We start from the raw sequence: 22,124 nt of genomic DNA, 5'->3' as shown, positions 1-22,124 counted from the left end.
ACATATGCACAGTTGAGGAGCTAACACTCAAATATTTGTACATATAGTCACATAAAAATAAAAACTACATGTATATGAATGAAATAAAAATGCCAAATTAACCTTTCACCAAAAGTACTGCAAACATTTATTATTTATTTAAATGGAAGAGGAAGAAATCTGGGTAGAAATCAAGCTCACTACTTTTGTAGTCTTAAATAATTAAAGACATATCTTCGTACTGCTTCTAATTTTATTCCTTTATTGTGTTTCTTTGTCTCCCAAGCAAATAAATGATTTTGAGGAAAAAAAAAAATCGCAGTCCTGTGAACTTCCCATAGCCAACTCACAGTGAAATCAATCCCTAAAATTTTTGGCTTCATTGGGAGATATAATTTGTTCAGTTTTTCTTTGTGCACTATTTTTAGATTTTTTTTTTTTTTTTTTTTTGCAAAAACAGAGCTACAGTCATATTGACTGAGTATCTAAATTACTGGAACTCGATCATTGGCAGAGATTCTATAAAATATTTTTGAGAATCTCAAATCTGAATTGCTCAAAGCATGTCTCTATTTTTGATATTAGAAATATCCAAACTAAATTTGATTATTGTGCCATTCAAGGTTTAAAACAGGACTTAATCAGACATGACAAAATATTAAAAATATGCAGAAAAAGCCTTTGGTGAAGAAACCCCAGAGCAAAGCTGATATTAACTAGAGAATAGGTAGACTTGCATGGATAGTGTATTTGGGAGATGTCTATTTGTTTATGGAAGACACTTTTTCATTGATTTTGGAGAAACACTCGACTGAGCTGTACAATATTTTAAGGTGAGATTTACTGTGAATGAATAAAAATATTTTCATTCCCAAATGCCAACATGTTAATGGGCCAGAAAATTCAAAGGACTTATGTTTGAAGAGTGACGATGAGCTGATTTTCTTAGAAGAACTAAGGAAATTAAAAGTTCTTCCTTATGGTCATCTGTCTGCAATTCAAGCCTCAAAAGCCAGAAATGCCACAGCAGATGTTTCTTCCTCTCCTTGGGAAAGTTAATTCCCCCATGTGCATTGTACACATTTAGCAAAAAATAAAAATCAGTTAACCCAGCCTTAACTGGTGGCATGGGCGATGGGCTTGAATCCCAGCTACAGATTTAGACCATGATGAAGCCCTGCATGACTCTTGCCTACTCATTCAGGGACAGAGGAGAAAAGAGAAATACAATGAAGTAGGGGAAGCTGTGGAGAGAGAACTCTTAACCTAGATGGTTTTTCAATAAGAGTAATAAATTCAGATTTAGCCATATAAGTCAGCTGGGACACAGCCATATTAACTTCAGTAAAGGACAAATTAACAAAGCCCTGCTGGTATCTCTATTTAGATCCCTTTTTCTTTAAAATATTGGTCACTTTCTATAATTTCTGGATGAAATTCTTGGTAAGTTTTTTTTGTTGTTTATTTTTCTGTTTTAATAAAGAGCACATTCTTCTATTAAAAAGTGGAAAAAAACAGCATGGCTAATGACACTGAAGTACCTTGCAAAGCCAACTCCACGGCTTGTCCCACTTGAATCACGCAGTATCCTCGTAGATATAACCTGCCCAAACGGTTTAAGCATGTTCTCGAGCTCCTGCTCATCCATTGAAAGTGGCAAATTGGAAATGTATAAGTTAGTTGGGTCTTGCTCTTGTTGCTGAAACAGAATTAAAAACAACTGTTATTGTTTCAGCTTTATATATTGGAAAGGCATTTTGAGCACAAAGGAAAGCAAGCATTACACAACTCCTGCATTTTGACTTCCCAGACCCCTTTCTAAGGGGCTGCGATTCCCTACTATTAGCAGTCTCCATCTTCTGTCGTCGTTCACAGCCTTCCAAGCAGAAGTTCTCCTCTTCCTTATACACTCTGACCAATTACATTAAGTGGAGAAAATCAGGAATATTTAACCAACTTATATACTACAACTTTATGCCTTGTTTTTTTTTCCTGAAAAGAAGAAAAGCAACACAAAGGAAAGAACTTAACAGGCTGCAAACATAACACTGATAGAAAAAGAGCTAAAAGAAAAGATGGATGTAAATTAGAGAAAAAACTGGAATGCAAATATGAAAATAATAGGGAAAAAGGAGAAAATGCATTTAAAAGTATGTACATTGCCAAAATATTACCATAAGAATAGGTTGATATAGAAGAATAGGCAAAAGTATGTGGGACACCATTTCTTCTCCTACACATGAATATTTTTGATTTTCATCCAACTTTTATAGAACGTATTGAGACAAAACAAAAACCTTCCAAAAACTTTCGCTAGTAACAGACAAAAACACAAAGGAACAGAGCCAGCAGATGAGTGATCTTATTAGATGCTGAGACAAATGTAGCAAAACCTTTGTAATTCCTCTAACCATATATCTAGGCATTTTTTTGTGATCCGTGTATTTAACAAGAAACCCCATCCTTGACCCAGGAAATGCTTCTGTTGAGATTAGTCATTTCCAGTGTTTTTCTCTGGATTCTCCAGCTCTAATTTGGGATGCACCGCAGACACCTCTCTTCTCCTGCTAATTGTTAACTATATTCTCTGTTGATACATCTTAAACTACAAAAATTATCCAGCTTGGCCCTATCATTGTGCAAAATACTGATGACTATCAGCATAGACCCTGTATAGATCTAAGTCTCTGCAGGATGCACTAAACTCTAGAGGAAAACTTTTCTCATGTTATGTACTGAAACAAGTCAAATTTTGTTGGCATAGTCCTCAGTATATTTTCTTTCCGCACAAGAGGGCTAACTTTATTCAGAAAACAAATACAAACCACAACCCTTTCCACTGGGATCAAAGCATACATTAAAGAGATTACAGCTATATAACTGGTGATATTCTTTTATGCAAATTAGACATCAATTTGTCCTTAAATTACTCTTATATTAATAATATCCCAGTATCTTCTGTAGCATATTGTGCAATTCTATAATTTTCTATCCTAGATATCACCTTCTGGTTGTTGCTGGTTTTTGCTAGCAGCAAGGGGGCTCCCTTAGGCACAGGATGAAATTCTCACATTCCCAAAGAGACTGAAGCCAAAAACATTCAAGTAAATTGTATTTTGTGTGTGCTTAAGGCTCTTCCCTATTTGCTTTTTCACAGTCTCACATGCAGCTAGAAAGGGCTGATGTCTTGAAGTTTCCTGTCTTTTTTTTTTTTTTTAAGAAATTTCAATATCAAAGGATATAGTATATTCAGTATAAAAGGGAAACATTCTCAGCAACCCGTTCTTCATGTGCACACAATGCCACTGATACAGTGGTAACTGCTAGCCACACTCCATTCCCCTACACCTTGGGAAACACAACCTTTCCCCAGGTGCGGTCCTGCTCAGGCCCTTTCAAGTTCCTTAGCAATGGTGTCTGACTGCTGCACATTTTCCTACACAGTTACCCAATGTGAGGCCAATCAGAGCGCAACATGAAGAAAATACAGTTTTAGGAAAAACAATAAATAAAATTTTAAAAAATCCTCCCCAATACTGAATCCACACAATGCACAGAGAAGTTTGGGCTTTCAGTTATCTTAGAACATCTAATTTCTCCTTCAAATTAGAAAAAATAAGCAGAAAAATAAGATGAGAAAATAGCTTCACTGAGAGCCCAGATTCAACACTCCTTGCTGGAGAGTGTTAATCCATGAGAGTAAAGGCTCTATGTTACAATAACTACATTTTTGACATACAGTTCATATTTTCTTAGCTAGGAATCTGAGGAAAATAAAACAGCTTTAATGTTTTTAGAATTGATTTGTTACTTAGATTATGTTTGACAATTCCATTTGGTATCTTTAGATATGTAGGCTTGGTTTCTTTTTTTAATGTTATCAGCAAAAGTTTTACTGGTAATTTTAGATAAGGGCACATCACAAAATTACATTTCTAGCTATACATTTTAAACTTATTTTTCTGAAATTTAAAGCAGACTTTAAAAATTTAGTATTTTTTAAATTTTATCAAAAACTGTAAAATATACTGCACACAAGTATGCTAAGATTTCTCCAAGAAAACTAAAAAGCAGCATGCAAGTAGGTAACTAGGCCCTTACAATATTTTAATCTACTTTGCTAATATTTTTATTCTATAATAATATGAAGCCTAAATTGTATTTTTAAAATGTTCTCATTAAGAAAGCCTGACAAGGTTTGGAAAGATGAAAAAAATAAATGACATCCTGTTCACACCAATAAAAAATGAATTTACATGCAAAAAAGAAAAGCTTACATGCAGAAACAAGGAAAAGAAATTCACTTTAGATGCAGAATAGCAAGGGAGGAAACTTTATTTGGATAACCGTGGAGATCAGATTTCCCTTGTCTGGGGTTTCTGTTCCAACCTGTGGCACTACCACATTCCCATTATACATGAGGTGTATTTGGGACAGGAGACCACAGGTCTTCATAGCAGAAAGGGATGGAAAAGTTGATTGGGATTCACTATGAGACACAAAGGTTTTCCTCCATACTCTCTGAGGAACATAATTCTTGTGCCTACCACCTCTCAAGAGAGAAGCCACAAATTCATGTTATCAGAAAAAGAGACAGCAAAGCTCAAGTCTTTAGAGTATCAGCAACATTAGCACTAGCCAATTTGGAAGTTCCTTTGGGAACGGGGGAAGGAAAAAAATGAGAGACAACAGCATCTGAGGAAATTGCTCTCTTTAAGGAAATTGCTTTTCTGAACAGAAAATACATTGTGAAAGAGAAATTTGAGGATTGTTTCCCATGATACAATCGTTACTTTGCATTAGTAACTCGATTGGATTTCCGTCAGGCGAGTGCTGAATGGGTGACCGGACAGGATTTAGCTCTGGCCCCTGCTTTCTTGACACTTTCTCTATGGCAGCGTATTACGACCAGAATACTCCCAGGAATTCAGTTATTTCTGCTTTTGACAGAAATTTTCAACAGAAAATACGGACCACAGTGGAAATAGGGAACTTGAAGTTATTTCTGCATACATCTATAGCCAGAAGCAGTAAATAGAGGGATAGGTATAGGAATAGTAAAGAGAGATAATAGGAGAGGAAGGGCAAAAAGAAGGGCAAAGGATCAGGTTACCACTGGCAATTTCGGGAATGCTTGTTGAGATTTCATTCCTTTGTAATTCTCCCAGAACAAAATAGTTTAGATGCCAACAAACACATTCCAAAGCATGCAAAGATTATATCTACACTGCAGATGTTTAGGTAGTGCCCCAAACCCTTGGGCACTGGCAGCAGCTCAACCATAAGAAGAAACAGATCAGGATAGATTAATTTAATCATTTCTTCATTTTGTAGGAAAAAAAAAGACTACTTCTGTTTCCCAAGTTAGTTGCTTTACAATGCTAAGATAATGTTGTTAGTAGAGTACACCTATTGCCCAATAAAGACAAAACTAGCACATACTTGGAATTTTAGAGAGTTTGGCAGTGGAAAAAAAATGCCTAGTAAAACAGGCAAAACATCCCCTTGCCTGCTCCTTTATTACTTATGACATCAGGCAGCCTCTATCATCTCCATTAGATTATTAATCCTTAAAGCAGTGATTTGGGTAGGCTCTGAGAGATTCTAAGATTCTAACATGCAAGTAATTTACTTCTTCTTGGAACACACTAGATTTCCAAGCTGACTTCCAAATGGCAATCACAGTTAGGACTCCCCGTCCATCTTTGTCCTGTCTTGCACAAAAGGCACTGTACAAACAGATGTTTGCTTTTATGTAAAGTTTTGGCACTGAAAATGGCTGAACAGTTAAAAATTCAGGAAGTTAGGAAAAAGAAACTTTTCAATTTGTCCCTATTCCTCTCTCTGGCAAACAGCAATTTAATACATTAACTTCTGTGACTTCCTTCCTTACTGAGAGCAATCTCCTCATAGTTTGGTTTGCATAATTATTGCAGCTCTGTTTCAGAAGGGAAAATTAATTCCTTTGATATAAGTTTCTATTTTGTAATAAAGCAAGTGAGTGAGACTGTATCAAAAATATCTCCCAACATGAACAACTTGCCTGTAAGATTGTAAAAATTCTAAATGCACTCCACGGTAGATTTTTCTGTGTTTAAAATCCCATGAACCCATGTAAACTGTTCAATTAAACTGCTCATATAGAGTGTTCTTAAATTTTATTTAAGAAATCCTAAATTCCTTTAAATTATTTGGATCATTTTATGGGAATAATTTAAAAAAATCCAAAAAACTAAAGTCAGTGGAAAGATTCAGGCTAAAAAAGAAAAAGAAAAAGAAAATTTAGATTATTGAACTACTGACATTTCTTCCCTCCCCTCCCCCCAACCTTTTTTTGTTTGTTTTGTTTCTCATCTAACTAATCTGGGAAAACTGTTTAATTTGAGAGCCTGCATATTATCTTTGCATCTAGGATCTCCTCAGTTTCCATGACCTTCAGCAGATGCTGGAAGTGCTCAGGACTTTGCAGGTTATGGGCAAATATCAGGGAATTTTTGGGCTAAAGTAAGTATTTGTACTACTGAGGCAACGAGGAAGTCTTAGTTTTAGCAATTCATGTGAGCAATTTTCTCTTCGTCTTTTCTCACCAAACACCTTTCTTTGCTTGTCCAGAACTTCTCCACCTGGACACAATAAAAGAGCCGTTCAGAGCAGCGCTCCCTCATGTTATTGCACTTCCTGTTCCTTAAAAGTGCTGACATCACTAACTTAATAATCTGAATAGAAGATGCAATATTTCCCCTAAAAGGGATACGAATAATCAATTGGTAACATTCATTTCAGTGGAAAAGTGGCAATCGGGAGTCCTACGTAACATGAAATGCTCTACCAGCATCTGAAAGAAATTAACAGAAACCTCCCTGTGCGTGTGGAACCGTTCCTAAAATTCAAGCAAGAAACTTGGCAAAATGATAAGACATCTGTTTTCTCTTGCTCTGTAGAAGGTCACAGTTAACAGATAGCCATTCAGAAACATGTGATGAGGCACTGCTCACAGCATGGAAGATCCTCTGGCTGATAGGGATGGAATTAAATGCTTGTCTGCTTTCATATAGACACTATTTTAAAATAGTGTCTCCCTGAAATATGGCTGTTTTAGCCACAGTTTAAGACTGGCTGACCAGGGGTTGTTAACAAAGCAATTCAGTGGAAAAATCACTACCATAATCACCACTTGTTGCCAGAAGCCTCAAAATACCATATATGATTAATAAGCTAAACATTTTAATTCATTTTCTTAGGCTCATCTGTATTATAAAGAAGACTAAGAATCATTTAAAAGGAATTGTAAACCATATAAAAAGATTTAACTAAAATAAGCATGATGTTCAAGTTGGCAATCGGAGTATCAATGCAATCACACCCTTCTTTTATTCCTTGGCATTCTCACCTGCTCGTTACTACGAGGGCCCAGAAGTGCAGCTGTGGAGTTGTAATGTTGTCCACAGGTGACACCATTTTCAAGAGAAAATGCAGAGTTCACACCAAGGCATAATAGGGCATGCTACCCTTGCCTGGAAAGCCACAGCATTGCTTAGCAACTGAGATAAGACTTCTGTGGGCTGAAGCTGTGTACACAAGGGAAGTGGTTGTTAACTGTCTTATTTTATGCAAATGTAATTCCTGCAAAAATGGTCATTTAGCCCTCAGGTAAGCAAAGTTTGGCTTACCTTCAATTTATTGTATAACGAATTCTAAGAACTTGGTTTTGCAGCAGTATGCACTACTGCAATGATCTGCAACATGCAGTTTTAAAATAACCATCTTCTAGCTTTGTTATAGCTAATTAAAAAGTATGTATGAAAATGAAGGAAAAATGATTAACTTTTTAAAATATTTTACCACAGTTGTATCAAAACACTTAATGCTATTAACTACAAAAAGAACCACAAACTGGGTAAAAAAGAAAACTTTCAAGATAGTTTCTAAAAACTGCTGCAAAAAAAAAAAATTGTTTGAGTTAACTCCTGTTTGCCTATCATCTGTTCTTTGGCATTCAGAAGCCCAGATGCAGAATAAAAAAATATTGCAATATGCCTACCTTCTCTAGTTAGATTAAGTGTGCTAGCTACCATGGTAACCTAAAATCATTTACTTACTTTACTCTGTAGGAATGAAATCTAGTTTAATTCTCCAGGAGGTTGCCACAGTGAAGACAAGTAAAAAAGCAATGCATTGTTGAAAGTCATAGAAGTTAGCTGTTTCTCAGAGTTGCTAACCTCGTCATGTTCTTCAGCCTTCAGTACCTTATGTTTAAAAGAGATGGAACAGCCCTGACTTCTGCTAAGTTGTAGACCTTCCCCTCCCCAAAAAAACTTCCCTCCCATGCAATTCAGACTTGTGTCATAGTGCGACAGTTCATCTCTCCCAAATACATTTGAAGAAAAGGGTTGTCTATAATAACTTTAGAATATGAAAAATGCTCCTGCAATGGACTTAACTGGAAAGATAATGGGAGTGCTTCACAGTTCTGCCTTCCCAACCATCAGTAACATATAAAGAATGCAAGTTTAAAACATTTCTGATTCTAGAGGATCAATCTTTCTGAACCCAAACAAGAGTCTAATATTTAAAATAAAGTTAATAAGTTTAATAGTTGATCTACAGCTTTGGAAGCCAATAGATTGCTCCAGAACTCAGTCTGAATTGGGGAGTAATCGTTGTAGGTTGGTAAAACGCACTTTGCAGTGTTATCACAAACATCCCTTGATGCAACTTGCATGAGAAACAGTTCTAAAGACATTCATAATTTTGTGCACAAGCCTGAAGGTGGTGAAAATATTTTGTGAATTGTTAATATAAGATTCAGCACAAGAAGTAGGAATATATTTAATTGCTACAGCCCAAGTAGATGACTATTTTGAAAGGGAGAAAAGTACTGTGAATATTATGTCCTAAGTCCTAAAGAACAAAGTGCTACTGTGGAAAAATCTTTGAACAGATAAACAATGAGTCTTCCCCCAAAAATGCACACTGGTACATAGAACAACATTCCTTGGCTCAAAATAATGTCCACAGATCTCCAAGGCAGGGAATTATTTTTATGGGTTCTATTATAAATAGCATACATTTACTAAAGTTTTCATGGAGAAAAAAAAAAAAGAAATAAAAAGGCAACGCAAATGGTAAAAGAATGAATATCATTTGTTTAAACTGTAAATGGTCTGTCACTGACAAACTTACAGCATAGTTAAGTGGTGCCTAGACTAGAAATAAAAAAAAAAATCACGAACAGAGAAAGGAGGAGCAGAGGAGGAGTTGGGAAAGAAGCCAAAGTCTTCAAAAACATAAAAGCTGGAGGATCAGGCTCATTGAGCCTTCTGCAATTGCATTGGATTTGGGTGTTAAGTCACTTTAAAATGAGGGCACCCTGCCAGTTTTAAAGCTGGGACTGAAATACACTTGTGAGAGCACTGGACGTGTGCTCAACATGGCCTTTCTTGGGATGCCCAAAGCGCACTACAAGATCTTTACAAAAAGGAGTAACTCAGTATGCAGGACAGTTGTAAAATCTATAAGCCTTTCACTGTATTACCTTAGAAATCTGTATACTTGCTGCCATGAGCTGGCTAACAGGCCTATACAGCTGTCACCACCATGCCAAGAAGACCGAGTTAAACAGCACTCAGCCAGCTCTGAGCTCAGCCAGGTAGTCTGACTTAGATATCTCTACCTGGCAGGAAGACACCATATAGATATTCTCTACTTTGCTTTATTTACAATCATACTTCTCTTGGTTTAAATTTGCCAGATAGAAGGATGAAAAGAGATATTCTTATGCGGCTTTTTTTTTTTTTTTTTTTTTTTACCTTTTCTATTTACATATCAGTTTACACAGAGGAGTAAGAATTAAACCCAGTTTTACAGTCATCTGAAAAAGCTACTTCTGGAGCAGTGAGAAAACAACAGACCAGTACCATTCAAAAAGAGAATTTTATCTGAACATCAACTCAAACTTCTCATATTAAAATCAATGTCAAAAACTTAGGAGGATTTAAGCTACTCGTATCACCATAGCATTCAAGCTTTACCATCTCTTATATGCCCCTTAGAGAGTCTCAGTTTTTTAAGATCCCCATTCAAAATGCCAATATACAGCAGATTTCCTGTATGAAACTGGCTTCAGACAGTCAGACATTTATCTGTGCTGAACAGTGTTGAATCACAGCTATCACAGCAATTTTACCTTTGGGTGGGTGAAGGAGAGAGAAATCACTCAGACAATAAAAAACCATCCTGACAACAGAAATGACAACTTTTGTAACAGAGATAAAAAGTATTTTTTTATTGACCATACTGCTCCTACAGAAATTCATTTTATTTAAGAAACAATGTAAGGTATGACAAAATTTAAGCTCAATAAACATTGAGAAAACAGTATTTCATATCCTGCTATATGTTTTTTTAGCCCTATATCCCAGAATTATAATGAGCTGGGATTCAGGCAAAGGTTTCCAGGCACCAAATCTTTCCTCACTGCTATTTAAAATATGATTTGTTATTTTAATGGTCTTAAAGTACTGTTTCTACAAAATATTTACAACCTACAAAACAATGACTTTTTATTTTAATGGTCTCATCTTAAAATATGGTTTCTAAAAAACTCTACAAATCTACCATTTTCTACAAAATTTAAGCAATACCATAACCTCTTGAGAGTCACCTTGTGCCTAAACTCCATTGAGCCAGAAAGCTGCAATATTTAAACAGCTATAGAAGCATCAAAAAGGCATCTTTATTCTTTGTCATTCCTTAGTAAGGGAAAGCTACTGAGCAAATCTTACATCCCATTTCTCATCAAGCCATAGAAACAGAGATATTCAAAGTACATCTCTAATGAAATGACAAAGTTTAGCATGAGGCCAAGTAGAGCTTTGTAAGAACACTACTAATCTGATCTAGGAATGCATAGCTCTGCAAAACCATGTTTTTGAACTTTTCATCAATAGGTTATTATTAAAGCACTTTTCTAAGAGAAAGGACAATAAAATAATCAAATGGAGAAACATCAAGAAAAAATTAACATAAAAAAAACCACCAAAATTCAACATTCAGACTGCCATTAACTAGTTTTAAAGTAACAGTACTCTTACAAAACAAATACTTGTTCTTTCTCTACTTCATACCCTGAAACAAAGCGGTTACCAACAGAGCTCACTGCATCTCCTCATTCCTTTCCACAGCCACATAAATGCTCTGGAAAATACACCTCACAGGACGAAATGCTGGAAATGCACAAAGGAAATGGAGAAGATGGGCAATAGCCCAATATCTCCTTTTTACTTTTCAGTGAAAAAGCTTCCCCTCTCCACCAGAAGTGAGCTGAGGGCTGCTGGTAAAGTTTCCATCAGCATGAGCTGACAGAACAGCAAGCATCAGCAGGGGCATTTCAATTTAGCTGTCAACCGAAGATGCTCTTAACCAGCACAAAGCAACAACTTCTGAAGTTGCTTCAGAAGCAATCATCTTAGTAAAGTTTTCCAAATTCAAACTTCTGAAAGAGCAGGATAATTGAAGACATAACGTTTCTTGAGCAATTGTCCAGTGTTTGGCTCTTTAACTGACACTACCATCATGACAGCCCTCAGGATGTTGCCACTTCTCTGCAAAGACCCCAACTGGAACAGCCTGGCCACGATGTGGCCCAAAGCTCAGTCTCAGGCCCCAGGCCTTCCCAGTCCGCTTGACAATAGCTGAAACGTAGCAGATAAGCCTGTTTTTTTCTGGAGTTGGATGAACTTGCGAACAGCCAGCTGAGTACTGAAAGATCTTACCCGTTGGATGGAAAAGTGCACAATGCCAAGTATTTGATGTCTATCAAATAAATAACTTTACTATGTCTAATTGAAATATTTCTACTGACTAGGATTTTTTGATTATCTTGATAAAGTTCCTTAATCGCCCTATGTGAAGCTCTTGTGTGGCAACAGAAAAACTAGTTTATGGCAGTCAGATTTAGAGCACAGTTCCAACTACAAAACTTTTCCCTCAACTTCATCTGCTACCGGTTATGGGACAGCCATAGTGATGTGGGAGAAGGAGGAGCACACTTTGGAGTCACACTGCTGTGAGACACAGACAGGCGGCATAACACCATCTTCCACAACAGGTCCAGCCAATTAGTATTTCTCCTTGAGGGACGTAGTTGTACTAGCCAACAAGGGCACCCATCAGCAAGACAGCTAACTCTCTTACAAATCTTTCAGTGTGAAATTCAGGCTAAGATCACACTAAATAGTTCCTCTGTAACAAGACTGCTTTATAGACAGATGGTCACGTTCAAAAAGATAAAGGTAGTAAATACACAAATGCAGGCAGACTTCTATACAGATTCCTATGTGCAAAGAGGCTAATCTTACCAAAAGAAGTGACTTGTGATTCTCATTTTGGAGCATTCAACTGGAGATGTGGTATTTTAAAGAAAAGGAGAGTAGCACTGAAAAAAGTTCCATGCCTCAAATCAGATAGAGAAAAACCAAAGCACCCTGGCCTCCGTCACTCCTGAAATCTTTGGTATTCTTTTCTTTTGGAAATAATTCAAATACTCCTACCATGGTAAGCAGAATAACATGTTTCAGTCTAATGCAAATTTTAGATCTACTGAGTACCCTCAAGTCACCAGGCCAGATGAACACACACTGGTAGAAAACCTATAACAACTACCCAGTATTCTGATGCACATATTTAAATTAACGCCAGGAGAAAGAAATAGGAGCAATATAATCTATGGCCTCTTTTTGCCACTAACTGGTAGAGGAAAGGGCCTGGAAAAATACACTATGGAAAAATACGAAGAAACTATTTATTAGATTAATATAGAAAAGTATTAGAGCTTTTCTGTCTACAGGAGTCAAGAAGACAATTAAATCAGACAGCTAAACTTGTTCATTAGTAAAATGAGTGCACATGAGTTGCAGCCTCCCTTCTTTTGCCTCCTATTTAGATGTCATATACATAAGGTGGTGGATAGAGACTTGGAAAAATCTGGTCTATTTTTTTATTTAATTACCTAAAAAGTTAAAATAGTAATCCTGCTTTGAAGGAATGTCTTCTCATAAAACACAATATTTATTTTTTAAAATATATTAGTTATATAAAATCTCAAAACTAAAGTAAATTGAAAGGTCTTTATTAAACTATATAAAATATGACATATATTAAAAAAGAAAGCCAGTGTTTCCCAGTAAGCATGTATGTTTTTGTCATGGCTGTAATGAAACATGCATTAAGTATGAAACATATGGTTTCCATTTTGTTGCCCTGGAACCCATCCAAAGACATTTTATGTTGTTAGCTTAACTGTTCTCTTCAGCTGAGAAGCTGTGGAAAATATCTCATATGAAAAAAATCTGTACCTAATGGATAACTATAAAAGATTTTCTAAATCTGCTGCAGGCTGTGCTTTATTAAAAAAAAAAAAAAGTTTCCGAGATTACTATTTAATTACTGGATTGTTTTTTAATTAAATCTAATTTTCAAATTTAAAAAAATCCTTAGAAGATACCACAATTATATGAACAGATTATGCTTAAATCAACAGATTATGCTATATTATAAAGAATATTTTCTTTATAGTAAACAATAGTAATAAATTTACAGTGGTGTCTACGGAATTCTACTGGAATTGAGACATCTGACTATTCAGTCAGCTGTCTTATTCAAGAACCCGTTCTGGAATAAGAATCCATTCATGAATTCTTATTCGAGAATTCATGACAAAATCACTAGTCTACAAAAGTTACTTAGTCTTCTGGGTCTGCAAAACTTACTTTTTGTTGAAAGGACAATGCTCTAAAAATAACTGTTAACTAGTAACCGAACTCAGAAGCAAGAATCAGTAAAAATGAGACAAAAGGAAAGATTATATTTCTTTCCCTTTAATAATGCTTGTTTTGTCCTGATGCAGAAATAGATTGTCAAAGAGGTGACTGAAATCTCATCTATCATGAGATTTCAGATCTAAATATTTTTAGCACAAAAAAATAGCCATTTTTTTAGCACAAAATATGATAGAGAATATGAAGACAAAATTTTTGAAGACAGAAATTTTGCCATGCATGTCTAAAAATTCATCCCCAGATTGTGAGACTGCCATTCACTTTTGTCCAGAAATAAATATATTGAATTTACTCTGTGAAGCTTTTTTTAGTCTGGGTTCTTATAAATTCCTGTTAATTATTCACTTCATAAGGTCATTGACCTTATTATTGGGAAAATAATATCATGAATAAAATGAAAAATGCGAGCAGAGCAGTTTGGAAATATTACTAGACTGTGTTTCATTACCGCAGTAGTGGAGTTGATTTGGGATGCACCAGTTGAAAGCACCCATGTTGTCACCTTAATGTCTCGTGCTGCATGCGGTCTGTGCTCTCTGTAAAAGGCCTGCAATGCGAGAATTCACCTTGCCAGTGCTCTGCCAATGTATGAGCTTGCTCATCTTCAGAAGTCTTTGCAAGAATTAGCCAATTATTTAACTCACCTTTGCCATCTGCGCTTGGACTCCGCTAGCCTTTAAAGCAGAAACTGCCTTCTGAGCAGCTGCTGGGCTGTCAAAGTCTACAAAACCATAACCTGAAAAATAAAACATTGTCCATGAACAAGACGACCAGTTATAATGAAAGAGTTCACATACTACAAGCATGGGTATCTAATGCAATTTTCTTATTAGTGAAAAGAGCCGATTTGAGCTCCAAAGATCTTCATGTAGTCCCAAAGCCAGCAGCCTCCCAAAGTGCTCCAACTTGGAGCCGGTGGAAGGGGGAAGAATCAGTTTCTGTGCTCACTATCAGACTTGTGTCCAAATTCCAGTGACTGGTATGGTGCTTTGTATTAACTATGTTTCCACTCAAAGTGACTACAACATAATCAGTTTATTTTCCAGAGATCACTAAGAAAACCATAATCTCTCTTTTTTTATTTATTTATTTTTAACTAAAGTCCTAGTCCATCTTGAGTAAACAAATAAGTCTTTGAATTAGAGGCCATTTATTGAAAATTGAGATAGGAATTTTGTTTAAAAGATACAGACCTATCATAGCACAATCCAGTTTCTCATAAACTAGTTACTTCCTTGTATATACATAATAACAGCAATTAAGCTAAAAGATGAGTGAATACATAGGTCCTTTCAAATCAAGTTTTTCCTATTTAATGCCAGAATGTAGAAAATTGTCCCTAAAGCATTCTAATAATGTAAAATATTATTTTTGAATGTTAGTGTAAAAACAAATTAAATTATAATAATTTTCTATATTATACGTATCCTTTCCTAAGGCAATATATACAATAGTTTTTTGTTTTGTTTTCTCTTCAATGTCTACATTATGTTTAAAAATAAATAAATAAAATAAACAAGAAAAATAAAAGCCCTCTGGGGAAGCCAGAACCTGGAATTATTTTCTCGGATAGTAGTAGTATTGTTTCAGAATATGTCTACATGCAGGACAAAAAAGCTGTGATATATCTGAACAAGCTTAATTCACACAGAGCCACCAGAGCAGCCTTGTGCATCAGTGTCAACTTACTTAAAAGCCAAAGAAAGCACCATATTTTTCAGTGTAACATGTGGTGTTATGGAGTGTTACATATTGACATGAAACAGAGTGAATTAGCTCACATGAGCTTTGTGCTGCCAGGGCAAGACTAGCTTTGTCCGGTAGCAGAGGCTACCTACCCCACCACAGCCTGGGCTCAAGATAGATGAAGTTATATACTGAGAGCAAGGATGCCATCAAGGCTGGCATAGCCATCTTTAAGATCATATGTAAATTCAATCCCACACGGATTCAGTTTTTTCAAATCCTATGGCATGTTTTTTTGGCATGAGCCAGAGATGCTGTCAAGGTTTTGGTTATATTCCAGTTTAGAAATCTGCATTCTGCCTACTTTGGTTCCCACTGTAATTTCAGTGACATGCCCCCAACTTCCCTGTAGCCTCAGTCTGCTGCATATCATTACAAAAGACTGTGAGCTGCTGCCTTTCACCTGTGAGGTTTAAAAGTTATAAAATTGATACTGAAAAAATTATTGTGATAAATTCTGTGCTTAAGTCTTTGAAGCATCAGGATAATAACTGATATTACTGACAGAGCTATTAAAGTCTTTGGGAATTGGGGGAAGGAAGACTAAAAGTACTAATGTACTAATGAATAAAAATACTAGAAAAAGGCATCTACTCTTTCCTAGTCACATTACATGCAGGTAAAATCTGCAATACAAGCTGGAAAAAAAGCTCTCTGGAATGTTCAGAAACTGAACTTTCAGAATCAGTTTAATTGCTTGGATTGCAGTGCTGAGAGCAAACCCAGGGTCCTGCACTTCTTCCAGGTTTCCCCCAAAACTCCGACTTGATTAATGATAAACTCTCTTCTTTTGCTTCCTCCTATCAACTTTGCACTTATTCAAGCAGTCACCTGGAGTAATGTTAATCCTAATGCTAAATCACCTGACTCAAATTTTTTAGCTTTGCTTAGAAGCTAACCTCTTAATCGTAACAAAAAAAAAAAAAAAAAAAAAAAAGCCTGAAACCTGGTATTTCCAGAGTCTGCTACCACACCTTCCCCCACCACACATGTTGCTGGGATATGATCTCACTGTAATTGCAATGAGTGCTCTGGATCAGTGAACCAAACTGATGTATCCAATTTATTTAAAGGAGTTTTATTTTTTTTTCCAGCTGCAATTACTTTGGTGAAAATGAACCCCTTCTTTTCTTCCAATACATTGAATAGCATAGAACAAAACGTAATTAGAGTACTGGAACATGTAATTAAATACTGCCTTAAACTGTTCTAATTAATAGAGCTGATTTCCACAATATGTAATTTTTTCAGATGATTAGTACAGTTGAATGGTCTTCTGTAAGCTTCCCTAATTTCTGCAGGCAAAGGGGGAAAAGCTGATTTCGAGTCCATTTTCGTTTTTGAAGTAGAGGCCAACTGCCAAACAGTATTTTGTACATTAGCTTCGCTCAGGTTTGCCTGCATCGCCACTGCAAACAAATACAGTGAATATGCTGACTATGGACAAGAATAAGACTGGCTCAGGAATGAGAATTGAATAATTTCTTAAAATCACTTAAAATACACCATGAGTATATTTTAGAAAATCAGGTAAGACCCTCAAGTGAAAGTAATTTAAACGCAAACATACCTTTGCATTTGTTTGTTGTCTTATCCAAAATAGCCTTTGTGGATACAATTTTCCCATACCTAAAATGCATGCATATATATGCAAAGAAAAAAAAAGAAGAAAACATCCTGTTAGAACAGATACCAAATTCACATTGTTTTACATTCCATTACCTACATACTTTTAATAAGTTGGAATCATACGTAGACTGTATAACTGTATAACGAAAACTCATATGTGGAGAGAAGTAACAAAAAAAATACAATAATTTCATATATAATTATGCTCTGTTCTCCCTACATTACCAGTGACACAGCAGAATCACAAAATAAGCCAGAAGAAAAGTGCTTTACACAGACAAAGATATGACACTACTAAAATGCTGATACATGAAAGAAGACATGTAAGCATAAGCCTGGACTCTGCCTGTCAATATATTTACCAGATAAGGCAGACAAGAAACTGTCTTGTCTATGCTGGGCTTGCTAACTGAAATGCTACGACAAAACAACAACCATAGACATCTTTTTCCTTTCACTGACAAAACCAAAGATGAAAACCGCTATGCTGGAAGGTGACAAGTGTGAGTCAGCTAATCCCCAAAGCTGGTAAAGAATTTTCTGACCCTCCCTACCCCCTTCTATTTTTAATGGAAAATTGAAATGGAAATGAAATGGAAAATCTCAACAAAAAGAAAATTCTCTCTGTAAACTTTCAATTTTCTTTTGTAAAATGAAACAAAATGCATTCATTGTCTGTGCGATAGCTTCTGAACATCTGAAGGCACCCAGTTGCTATGCAGTCCAAAGGTGAGAGCATCCAACATCTGAGAAAGACAATCAACTTGGGAAATGAGCAAAAATCCCAGTTACTGGAATGATGGTTGTTTCTCGAATGTGGCATTAGCGTTTTGATCTCAATTTGGAGTTGCATTTATTGCTGTGGGTGAAAATTTTAAGTCTTCCTGGAAACCAAATGTTACTTTTTAGACTGTTCAAAACTAAGAGCAAGCAGCTCCCCTAGCATGTAAGTGCTTGAGGGCTGCAGATATGTAGGGAATCAGCAGCAGATTCAGAAACAGAACTTGAGACTCAAGGCTCTCACCACAACCTCCCATTTTTGCTTTTGAATTACATTTGATACAATTTGTATTCACAAAAAAGGAGTCACAACTTGGTAGTGTTTGTTTTTGTCATAAAAAACATATTAACATGTACACACAAACCCTACAGGCCAAGGGGTGAACTGGCCCAAGAATTAAAACTGAAAAAGTATTATTAACAATATTATTATCAAAAGAAAGTGAAATTTGGGAAGAGCAAGTTTTTTCCAGCCTAGTTGCTAAATTAAACTTTAATAGAAAGTTACTGAGAATCATTTTAAAATCGTATCATTTTAATATAACTAACTCAATTTCTGAAGCCCCAGCAGTCTTAACATTTCTTCAGAATAGCTGAGAAGACTAATCAAGTTAGGCTTAGTTAGTTAAAAGTGCTCAAAACTTTCTCGTAAAGCAATAATTATTCAAGGGTGAAGTCTATTTGTGAAGTATTTTCCCTCCAAAACATTTAAATACATTTTTTTTTCAGTGCAGTTACCAATCTCTGTGATGAGTTTCAAGCTCCCTCTTTGTTTCAGCAAGTTCTTGTGTAGCCTCAAATATTATAAAGGTAAATTTGCAGCAATCAAAGCCACCAGTTATTGACTTCCTTGCCTATGTGGAATTGTGAACATCTGCCTTTATATTCTAAAGATAAAACTATCTCTCTATAGCCTAAAAATGTCAAGAACCTATGAAAATTTATGTATACTTAAATATGTCATGCCAGAAGTTGTAATAAAGCAATATAGTTCCAAATAGCTGGAGTATGTGCTTCCTCATTAGTGTCAATTATTCTCCAAGTAAGTCATTCACATATAGAAAGCTGTATATTGCATAAGTTAAACCTCTGAACTTTCTCTAAAGTTTTTCTGGGTAATGTACATATCATATTTACATGTTAGGTACATGTTATAACTTTGGGAAAGGCCAGCTCTTTAGGGATAAAAACCCATAAAGCTCCAGTGTCACTTTAATCCAGTATTATATTGGTATTTTATACCTGCCATCTTTTATCAATCTCTAAGCTTTTTAAAGTGACAAGCTACATAATCTTTTGAGAAAAAGGAGAAAAAAAAAAGGGGGAGAAGGAATGATGATCTTCTCTCCAGCACTCTTGCAGGTCAAGGGTGAAGGAAGGTAAAAAATACAGCTCTGAATAACTATGTGAACAAAATGAACATGACTGTCAGGCTGCTTTTGGTGACAGAGAAATCAGGGCCTGACCCTGGACTAGGCTGGCCCACAGATGCTGACGCACACCAGCCAACGGCGCAGAACGTACGTCTGCATGTCTGTCCTTTACAACCATTTCACTGACCCTCTTCCGATGTGCAAAACGACTAGTGATTCAATTCCCTGTCCTAGATAGCACAGCTCCTGTGGAGAACCAGCTGCCATGAAAGACTGCCAAGAAATTTCAACAGTGTGAGCCTAAGAAGGATCAGAGGACCAGTTTAAGAATAGCAAGCTATTCCCATTTATTCTACAATTTTCCCTATAAATATTCTTCTAACGACAGACTTGACCAGCATGAAAAATCACCTCCTTGTTCATGCTATCATGTGGCATGATTTTGGGGGCAGATACCCTTTGCATTTCCTCAAAAGTCCTCCCTTCAAATGGCGGCAAACATGAAATTGGCTGCTTTCCTCCTGAAGTCCCTGCATTGCTGCTGAAGCAGGTTTCTGTATTCAACTGCTAGCTTGGTAGGTGAAACTGCATTCAGAAATCAATGACCTACCTAAAGGCTGTCAAAACCATGGCCTAAACTAACACACAGTACCTGCTATAGCAAGCAAGAGGAAGGGCTGTATTGTTGACTGCTTGTTCCCTCTCCTCTAAAGCAATTAAAAGAAGTATTATCAATTTAGGACTAATCTTGAGAAGTATGCTCAGAAATAGCCTATGCACCAAAAAAAAAAAAAAAAAAAAGGTATTAGAAAGTACTGCTACTTAATGAGACAGCGTTTACCTCTAACGGTTACATAAACTTTGCGCAAAAAGAGAAAGGTAACTCCAGCTACTCAGCTGTCCTAAGATGATGCCCTGCCAGGCAACATGCATATCAGAAGGGAGCAGTTTTGTTTTAGCATCTTTTCAAGTAGAAAGTTTGAAGCAAAACATCAAAAATCACATTGTTCAGGAAGATGGTCAAACCCAGTGCAACTAACCACACTGACAGATTTAAAACATCTCTGAAGCCTAATTTTGGTGCCCCATGTGATGAAAGGAAAGGGTTCTCTAAAAGACTAAGCTCATTGATCAAAACGAACCAATGTTTATTTTCCTTTCTTCGTACATTTGCTATTATAACGAACATGCTTGCAAATGTGAGGATGATAAGGTGCCATCCTTTGTCACAAGTGTGACAAGCAATGGCAACAGAGTAGCTTGAAGTCTCTGGCACGAGTGCTATTTTGAGTGCTAAAGGAACTTATCTGGGTGCAATACAGGAGGCACAATAGGAAAGGCAGCAAGAAGTTTGATTCTCATTGGAATGAGATGTTTAAATCTTTGTCTACAGATTAATGTAACATACCTCACACTACCAAGCTAACAGCGTTTCCATTTTGCAATAATTTCAAGCTGTCATTCAACTTCTATTTTGAAGGGTTTTTGTACCACCTGGCTTGCTTTGACTCACAGACTAACATGGCAAGCCTGCCTTTGCTGACACAGTCCTTGCTCTGGATGGCTGCTTTGGTCCTCCACTCTGGACTTTCCAGAACTTCATGTCGATGATTGACAGAGATTTCTCTCTGATCAACTCCAATCCAGTTGTCCTATCCTATCCCGGTCCCTTAGGGGACTGATGTCAGAACTCTTTTGCTATGTAGAAACAGTGCTGTGTATCTTCTGTGTTTATTCTAGTTTTTTTTTTTTTTTTTTTTTTTTTTTTTAATCTTAGTATTTTAATGCTCCCTTTCATGGAATGTTCTTCACTTTTAAGACCCAGAATCTCGCTGCAAAGCTGAGCATAAATTTCATAATGCACAAGTGGCTCTGGATATGTGACCTCAGTACAAGGGGGAATTGCGAAAGGAAAGAGCACTTGGCTGAACACAAAATTTCAGTAAGGACCGCTGTTCTCCCCAGGTAACCCACAGGAAATAGAGAATGAAAATTAAACAAGCTGATCCAGTCAGGAGGGCCATATAGGAGAGCAGGTTGCTGGATCTTAAAAAACTTGCAGTTGCTGAATGCATCCACATCAAACTAAAAGTTTTTTTAGACTAAGTAAATAACTAGAACAAATGGGTAAAGCAAATGGAGGAAATACTTCCAGAGTGATTAATGTATACTAATTGTAACACTAAAATAAAAAAAAAATGTGCAGGTGTAGCTATTTTGTCTGTAAATTAGCTTAAAAAGAAATATTTCTTGTTCAGACATGGCCTTACTCAAATGTATGATATAGTCAGTCTCTGCATCTTGCATGCACTCTAAATGTGCTACTTCCCTGTTTGAAAGTGAATACTACTACCCTTCAGTATCACCCTGAATACATGCATGCTACAAAACAGAACACATAATCACTTCTGAAAATCAGGAATTCGTGATTTGCAATAATTGTTTTCTCTCCCGTGCTTCAGAAAAAATGGCATTTTCAAAGTATACAAATATCCAACTCTCCTTATTGTTTTGATTTTACCTGGGGGATAAATGCTCCTAACCAAGTAAATTAGAATGAGATTATGTACTATGATGCAAAACAAATATTTTTTTTTCATCTTGCAAAATGATGGAAATTACATTTTTTTCTGCTAATGAAAAGAATTTCATTAAAATTCATTAAAAATAATTTTTGATGAGTTCTGATCTATGTACACAATACAAATCTTTGGCTTTAGTCTCTGTTCAGTAGTTACTAATCTCCTGTGCTGCAATTGTATATTCTTTGCAAGAAAGC

The 22,124-nt window shown here is 36.1% G+C and overlaps 1 protein-coding gene across 4 annotated transcripts in view; it reads right to left on the bottom strand.

Annotated features, from left to right (window-relative positions):
- The window catches only part of RBMS1 (RNA binding motif single stranded interacting protein 1), a 138,346-nt gene that overhangs the window by 24,462 nt on the left and 91,760 nt on the right, over window positions 1–22,124 (bottom strand). For all 4 annotated transcript variants that reach the window (XM_088519488.1, XM_088519487.1, XM_088519489.1 and 1 more), the window contains exons 3-5: window positions 17,134–17,192; window positions 14,462–14,553; window positions 1,521–1,678 (exon numbers count right to left, since the gene is read on the bottom strand). In XM_088519488.1, the coding sequence (XP_088375614.1) occupies window positions 1,521–1,678; window positions 14,462–14,553; window positions 17,134–17,192 (309 nt within the window). The remainder of the gene's footprint in view (window positions 1–1,520; window positions 1,679–14,461; window positions 14,554–17,133; window positions 17,193–22,124) is intronic.

The sequence above is a fragment of the Tinamus guttatus genome, unplaced genomic scaffold (assembly GCF_059628265.1).
Source record: "Tinamus guttatus ecotype Peru unplaced genomic scaffold, ASM5962826v1 Tinamus_guttatus_pri_ptg000060l, whole genome shotgun sequence".
NCBI lineage: Eukaryota > Metazoa > Chordata > Aves > Tinamiformes > Tinamidae > Tinamus > Tinamus guttatus.
This window is presented reverse-complemented; position numbering and strand designations above follow the sequence as displayed.